The sequence below is a fragment of the Plasmodium cynomolgi genome, chromosome 12 (assembly GCF_000321355.1).
Source record: "Plasmodium cynomolgi strain B DNA, chromosome 12, whole genome shotgun sequence".
Taxonomy (NCBI): Eukaryota; Apicomplexa; class Aconoidasida; order Haemosporida; family Plasmodiidae; genus Plasmodium; species Plasmodium cynomolgi.
Genome location: NC_020405.1, coordinates 1864468 through 1873030, shown reverse-complemented (window position 1 = coordinate 1873030; position 8563 = coordinate 1864468). Strand labels below are relative to the sequence as shown.

The window sequence follows — 8563 nt, the reverse complement described above, 5'->3', positions numbered from 1 at the left end:
TATATATATGTATATATATATATACATGAATAACTAAGCATGGGGGCTCAGTTAAACGAAAAATCTTTTTTTGTTTTTTTTTTAAATCAAAGCATTTTGCGAAAAATTCAATAAATGAATGAATAAATGAACAAATATGAATATATATATATACATGTATACAAAATATGAATATAATTTTTTTTTTTTTCTTGGAAACACGCATTTTCAATATTTCTTGTTTATATTTAAATTTTAAAACCGGATTTTTTCAACACGTATAGAAAATTTGTTCATATATACGCTTTTGCCATAGACGGCCAATTCTACATATAAGCAGTATACATTACGCAACCGCGTATTTGCTGCCATGCATAATTTTACATGTAAAAATATTTTTCGTCATTTTTGCCAAGTGCACTTAAGTATAAAAAAATTTTATCGCTTCTAAAAGACAAAAAAATGGCAACCAATGGATGCCGAATTATGATTTTTAAAATTAAAAAGTGGTAGGGTAAATTAGGCAAAGCAAAACCACGTTTTTTATACGCATAATATGTAACAAACTTGTAAATGAGAAGCAATTTTTTTTTTCCTTCTGCAATCATGATTTCATGAATATCAGTTTTGCCAAAAAAAAAGGAATTAAAACGCTTGATTTTAACGCATAAAACACTTAAACCAATTTTAATTTTGCCAAAATAGACCACCACCAGAATGTGGTATACGTAGAATTAAAAAAAAAAAAAATAATGCAAAAAAAACGGCAAATAAAAAGTATACATACCACGCGTCATTTCCCATTATAGCACTGTAAAACCATTGCATAAATTTATTTGTGCACTACCCGTTTTGTTTTATCGAAAAATTACCAAAAATTGTAAATTAAAAAAGAAAAAAGAAAATTGCGAACTTCCAACTATTTAAGCCCATTTTGTCCTTTATAATATAGCAAATGGGAAGCCATTCAAAAAAATCAATGTATCCCTTGAAAAATTTAGTTCTTTTCATGTACATTTTGGGAAAATAAAACAAAAATGTACCTCGCCCCGTAAGGAGAGGTACCCCCTCAAATATATATTGGTGGCTTAAATGAATTACGTATTTATTATGCATTGCTTTCCTTTCTCCCGTATTACGACATATACCCATTTTCAAAAGCGTCTAAAGATTGTTCCTCTTTTTTTTTTTTTTTGCCAAATGGATAATAGTTATCTCATCCTTTTTTTAAAACAGTTTTTTTTTTGTTCCATTTCGATGGATAATTGCATTTACTCAATTTTCACGCCAAAAAATGGAAACTGTTCACTGGACAACAAAATTATTTATTGCATTCATTTTACTGCACTATTTTTTTGTATAATGATAATTTCCCGCCTTGCATACGAAAAATTCGTCACATATATATAAAACATTATCGGGGACCAAAATGGAAACTGCCATTTTGAGAAAAAAAAAGAATTGTTTTTCAATAATTATCCTCTTTTCAGAGTATTTACAACTCATTATAAAGTATATTTTTCTTTTTAAGCCATTTCGAAAAAAAAAAAAAATTTAGACTTGACCTGCTTTATCAACAGTGCACTTGTAAAGAATTTTTCGGATATTTATTTCGGGGGCGGGATGCAAGGATGCGTATTTCGACGCCTTTGCACGGTTGCATATGCTTTCCTTGCCTTGTACATACGCATGTGCATAATAAATTATCGATCGAGCATGTATGCCCTTTTTCGAGTGTAAGTATCATCTGAGCACGTCGGATACGAAAAAATGATAATAAAAAAGAGGGGCTAAAAAAAAAGGAGCTAAAAAAAAAAGGGGCAAAAAAAAAAAAGGCGCTAAAAAAAAAAGGTGCTAAAAAAGAAGGGGCTAAAAAAAACAATGAATTTAGTACTCCGTTTTTATCACTTACAGTGAAATTTTTTTTTTCTGCCATGTTTGTGTAATTTTTTACGCGATTTTTCCAATTGATCCGCTTAGCATACAAAATTCAATGTTTATAACTGCTCTTTTAAAATATAAAAATTTTTTTTTCACTGTTTTGCTACATTTTCACCATTTTGAGCCATTTCGAGGGAAATAAAAAAAAAAAAAGTCCTCAGTTCAATGCACAAATTTTTTCAAGTAGGCATCTGCAGAAATTATAATTACACACAATTTTGATATGTAATTATTTTACGCGAAACATTATATCGTCGCAATTTTGCTCTGAAAATGAAGGCATAAAATTATGAAATTTTTTTTTTGTTTTTTTTTTTGCATGGCTCACCTTTCGCCAACTGCGCAAGATACTCTTTTGTATGTGGCCCCAAGTTATGCTTGCTCACTAAAAATAAATTTTCAAATTGGCTTAGGGAAATCTGCACAGAGAAAGTACAAAACAGAGTTAAACAAAATTAAGTAATACAAAATAAAGCAGTGTATACTATTCTTCCATTTTTTCATGACAAATGCGTAACTGGAGCGCACTTTCCTCTCAATGAACGCTCTTTCCCCCCCCTTTTTTCCCTTTTTCCCCTCTCACCTCGAATGATTGAGCCTTTAATTCATCGTTTGTTGAGAACCAGAAAAAATTTAGCTGCGCAAAAAATAAGAGAAGGAATATATTTAGCAAATGGGCAGTGCCCTTTCTTCCGCATGCAGTTTTATTCCCCTATCAGTGTTGTGCAAAAATGCACATGCAAGCATGCATATACATATTTGTGCTTTTACGTAGGCACCACTTCACACAGGGGCATACACGCAAAAAAAAAAAAAAAACACGCCTATTCGTAGACGAACAAAAAGGAAGTAGCAGTAGTAGAAGGGGGTGCTATTTTATTACTATCTCCTTCGATAAGTCGAAATCCGGGGAATTCTCCAAAAATATATTTTGAATTGTATATTCATAAATCTTTTCGTATATTTTCAAATATGTGAGCATTTCCAGATTTTCTAAAAATTGGAAATTCCCAAAAAGATATTCCTTAAGCGTGCAAATGAACACTTCAAAAATGACAAAAGGGGAAAAATAAAAAAACAAATCATCTTTGCTCCATTTTTTTTTTTTTTTTTCACTTACTTGTGTACATTATGTAATTTTTTAATATTCTCAAAAACGGCCCAGTTTTCCACTTTCCCTTAAGTGCCAAAAAATCGTAAAAATCGTAAAAGTTGCGAAAAAGTAAAAATAAAATTCATTCTTTTTAAGGAATTGATACGTTAGAAGAATTTTTTCTTATCTCACCTTTGTTAATAATAAGTGGAAAAGGGACAGATTACTTTCTTCGCTTAGCGTTTTCATGTTTTCGCAAAAGATATTCGAAAAATGCCTCTGTACAAATTTACAGCTGCATATTTGCCTAAATGACGCTTCGAAAATGTTGTTGCTGAGGAGAACCTTCTGTTCCTCGTCGCTCAATTCGTTGTATCGCTGCACAGTTCCGTTTTGTTATATGAAGAAAGGGGAAAATAGGGTTCCACAAGTGAGTGGCTGTGCACAGTGCGAAGGTAAGAACTGATGCATGGGGATAAACGTATCGGTACTACGCACGTGCCATTCTTTCTATCTCGCCCCCTTTGTGTGCAAAATTACCTTCAAATAAAGATCAAAAAAACTGTCATGCATGCTCAGCATCTTATGAGAGTACAGGAAAAAAAAGTATAACAATTTCCTGGAAAAATAGAGGAAAAATAAGCGCACAAAAATTTTTATGTTTTTCTTTTGCGGTGCTCGTCTCTTAATTTTTTTTTTTTTTTTTCCACCATTCGTTTTACTTCGCCTTGGTGCGTCTTAAGACTTCGAAACAAATTTCCACCAACTGCGCCAGTTCTGCGTTGTAGAGGTCTTCCTTCTGTAAACGGTCAAGGTACAGTTTGGTCATGCGCAACAATATATATATGTATATATATATTGCACTGCTCCCCTTTTAGTGCGTATGAAGTGTATCCATTTCCGCACCATTTGTACGCATGTTCCATAAGCATTATTGTAGTGGTAAGGCCCTGCTGCATTACCTGATTCTCCTTCATCTTGCATACCACATTGCAGCTAATGGTGAACAAATAGGTATCGTAATTTCGATTGTTTATTTCTAGTATGTTTTGCAGTAGACCTACCAGGAGGTGACAAAATGAAGTACATATGTAAAATTGTAAGGTTGAAAAATTGCTTGGTCACGTGTAACCGCACATGGGTGGAGTAAATGACGTAGTTCTGTGGGCATACCGGCCAGGTGAACTATCTCGGGATAGACATCTAACAAACTAAGCATGTTTAGCATTTCCAAGCTGTACAACCTGCTCGAAGGGGAGTAACAAAAGGAGAAAAACAAAATTGTCATGGCGTGCCAAAGGAACAAAAGGCACAACCAGCGTATTTTGCCCTGCTGCGTAAAGCATTCTCTCTTACATAATGTTCTCTCTGTTTGTGTGCAGTCCAGCGAATAGGTAGTAGAGGTAGATGTCTTTCACGTCTTTTTGCTGTGCTTGCGGGCAGAGGTAAAGGGGGCCACATAAAAAAAAATAAATAAATAATAAAAAAATAAATAAATAATAAAAAAAAAAATAAATTATAAAAAAAAAAATAAAAAGCTAGATAGACAAATAAAAATCCTGTGCGCCAACCATTGTACTATCTAACTGCGCGTTCCTTACACGTATGAACGAATTAGCCGGGCTGCTCAACAGGGTCAACAAAAAAAGGTAAAAGAAATCCAACGACATGGTATCTTTGATCACCCTCAAAATGTTCATCAACGAATGCCTATCGTTGTTGATCAACAAAATTATCAGTTCGCAGAAACTTCGGATGTTTTTATTCCTCCCGGTGTCTAGTACGAATATTCCTTTCAATATTATGTTGCAAATTATCTACAGAAAGGAGTTCCTCATTATAAAGGAAAGCCGTTTTTTTTTTTTTTTTTTTTTTTATTATCATTGAGGGGGGGCTCTTCATTTGTTTGCATAAAATGGTAGTAAGGCATAGTGAAGAATACGCGGAGAATGCCACAGTTGTGTTCCTCGTAGTTACGCTATCCACAAAGATCTACCTCCCCTTACGTAGGTATAGATGTATAAATGCAACTCAACATAGGTACCCCCACCCACCCCTTACGTGCGCAAGAAACTTCGGCACTTACTTCACTCGTCGTCGTGTCGTTTATTTTGAGATAACCCAAGAGCTGCTTTAGATAATTCATAATGGAGGTAAAAACTCCGCAGTCGCACTTTGCGCTAGAAAGGACTTGGAAAAGTAAGGCCATTTTAGAAGAGGCAAATAAACGGATGGTGGTTTAGCACAAGACGCAACGAAAGTAAACGAGTTTCTATATATAGACATGCGCTCGTTAAAAAGAGGGCACTGTAAGTAAAGATGCGTTATCCACCCTTTTTGTATGTTTTACCCTCTTCCTTTACGTACCAGGATGAAACAACTTCCACAGGTGGAAAAACTGGTATCCCCTCAAGGACAGGATTAGGTAGAAGTTCTCATTAAAGAGTGTCAGCTGATCCAATATTTTATCTATCAGTTCTGGGGAGAAGAGGGAAGGCGTAAAGGTTTGGCATTTTTAATACGACGTGATTTGTTCAGCCTTTTAAAGACCTTTTTTCAGGTCTACTTCGAGAAGCAACTAGCCGGAAGCGTTACCTTGCTTTTTCAAGGCACACAGGGCATAGAACTTTTCGTACAAATTATTTGCACTTTCCTCATCGCATGGCTCAAAGGTAGCGAATTTATAAACCCCCTTCATCATGATAGCGGGCCGTAGAGGCACATTTTTGTCGTCATTTTTGTCATCCTTTTCGTCCTTTTTTTCGATATTGTAATCGGATAAGCTTTCCGCTAAAACCTCCGTTATGATGTCCTCTACGTTTTCGTCTAAAAAAGGGCGCACGTGTGGAGGTAGCAATGGGAACTACTTGGTGCCTACTCTGCTGCGCACATCTCCAGGGACGCCCTCCTTTCTCCACATGGTAAAGAGTAGTCCTACCTGTGTATCCCTTTTTGTGTACCGGTTGACATTCATCCTGCTTGGTCACTTTCATGCTTCTGAAAAAGTATGCCGATAACGAATGTAGCATCGGGGTGGGCATAAACCGCGTTCACGACTAGCTCAGCGGAGGGTTAAAAGTGCGCATACAAGTAATCACACATGTCGCTAATCACGCCTGTGTGCGTACGCCCTCCCTATCCGTTCTAGCGGTGCGTCTGCGCACCCTCTCCATTACTTCATAAACGCCGCTGATTTCAAGTTGTTCTTGTCTTTGATGAATGAGTCAAGCTAACAGAGGGGCGTATTAACCGAGGGGATTCTTTTTTGTGTGTGCTTTACATTCTAAGGCCTGTTCATATAAACCATTTCGACAGCCATTTCACTGCAGAAATTATCACACCGAAGTGGCAAACTCACCGTTTTGATGTCGGTGTAATCCATGTAGTTGCTAATATCATTTATGGTTATGATACTGCTACTTTTTTCGAGTCCCTCGAAGATCGACGTCTCATTTAGACCCGTTTTTTTCCCCTTATGTTTTATTTTGTTGCTATTTTCTTTTTCTTCCTTTTGCTTCGTTCTCATCATAGCGTTTTGCTGGTAGGAAGAGCATTCGTTTTGAGTTAGGGATTAAGCGGAGCGTCTACACATGCACATACACATGCACATGGAAGTGTACACATATATATGCACGTTCAGAAGAACAATGCACGAAACTCGAGGCACATTACGTGTTCCTCCCTCTTTATTATTTCATAGGTGCTCATCATTTTTTTCTCTTCGTCCACAATGTCGTGGACGTTGCTTTCGCTGAGAAGTGTAAATGCGCGTGGGGGCGTGGATTAGGATATGTCGGCAGGTACGTAGGCAGGTATGTAGGCAGGTATGTATTCACGTATGTATTCACTTATGTATTCACGCAGGTAGGATCTCCAAAACACGAGAGTGAACCAACATGTACGCTTTAACAAAGCTTCCTTCACAGGTTAAACCAGCGCAGAGGCAAGAATTGGCTCAACCCTAAAGGAAAACTCACCGGACTTTCTGCGTTATGGTAGATCTGGCAAATGAAGGAACAGACAACTCGCTACTGTCTTCCTTACTGCAGTAGAGCTCGTTTTTTATTTTTTTCCCATTGAAATGTTCATACAACTGAACGAACAAATTTATTATGGCATCTGCAGGGGGAAAGGTGAGATGTGGGAACATTTGGGGGTGCAAGTTGCAGTCTCGTGAGAGAGATGCACACATAAGGTTGCGTGTGTATATATAGTCGCTTCCCCTCATTTTGTTGTTTTTTTTTTTTGCACAAAAATTATGCTCACGCTCCGGCCCAGCCACAGCCCACAGTGCGCTTCCTCACTTTTGTCCGAATTAATACCAGCCGTTTCATCGAAAAATATGCTTAAACTTGTTAATGTTCTTTTTATGACTTGCCAATTTTTTTTTTTTATTTCTTTTCCAAAGCCATTTTCCAAGCTATTCATATTGATGGTCTTTCAAGGGGCAGAAAAGGAAAAGAGAAAATGTAGTGCGGGTGCAATTTTTAAAAATGGGGCAGACAAAAATGCAGGAAAATGGGGAAGACAAAAATGACAACTCGAAAGACAATATGACAAGTCTGGTCAAAACAAAAAAGAAGTGCAACGTACCTGGGGCAGGTATATGTTTATAATTTCCGCGACGATTATGCCATTGCTAGCGTTTTTAACATTTCTAAAGGAATAAGGCAGATTTAAGTACTGCAACCATTTTATAATTTCTCGTGGTACTACATCAAGGAAGAAAAAAAAAAAAAAAAGAAGAAGAAGAACGACGTTCGAGCGATCGAACGAATGTGCGAGTGAATGAATAAAGTTGTGTGCGTTTTCGAGCAAAATTAGAATAAGCGTGTGCGCCCGTGGGGGGGAGGGAACAAATGCGATGTAATGCTAGAGGGGCGAACAACATGGTTCATATTACTTTCCATTTTTTATTCTCCCCGATTTTTCATAAACAGAATTGTGTCCTCTATTCAAAATTTTCGTCCGATCTGAGGAAAACAATTTAAGAAAACAATTTAAAAAGGAAAAACAAAGCGCATACGTTTCTTTCGCTATTTTGCTACTTTTCTATTTTATTATTTTTTTTTCGCGCTTATGCAACTCGTTATTCGTGTCTGCATAAACATCGCTCTCCAAGAGACTTGTCGACACATTGCCACGCCCATTTCGCATGCAAAGTTGTGAGCTAGCGCTTCGAGTATTCCCACAAGGGGGTGTTTATGAGGGAGTACAGCGCAGTAGAAAAAGGGGCAACAAATGAGTACACACCTTTTCGCATATATGGATATGGGCAGATAAGCGTGTATTCATGGAGGGGCCCTTACATAAGCGTGCTTAGAAAAACGCCTGCCTACTTGTCGCCACTTCTCTAACAAAACAGTGCGTACATTTAGCGCCCCTAAAGTGACGCTTACATGCATCACTTGGCACTTCGCTCATGCGCTTGCGTCCTTTATTGCTGCTTCTTCATAGCGCGAAAAAGGAATAATATAAAAAGTAATAATGGCAACAACAGTAGTGACGATTAACAGCTTATTCATTTATCGCCTTTTTTTTTTTTTTTTT

At 36.9% G+C, this 8563-nt stretch overlaps 1 protein-coding gene across 1 annotated transcript; it reads right to left on the bottom strand.

Annotated features, from left to right (window-relative positions):
* Nucleotides 1-3196: 3196 nt before the first annotated feature.
* PCYB_125260 (hypothetical protein) lies at nt 3197-5222 on the bottom strand (the record flags this gene model as incomplete). Its single annotated transcript, XM_004223859.1, has 8 exons — nt 3197-3391; nt 3554-3632; nt 3736-3812; nt 3976-4073; nt 4187-4257; nt 4370-4440; nt 4615-4830; nt 5100-5222. 8 exons carry the CDS (start codon nt 5220-5222, stop codon nt 3197-3199), a joined length of 930 nt encoding a protein of 309 aa, XP_004223907.1.
* Between the last annotated feature and the right edge of the window lie 3341 nt (nt 5223-8563).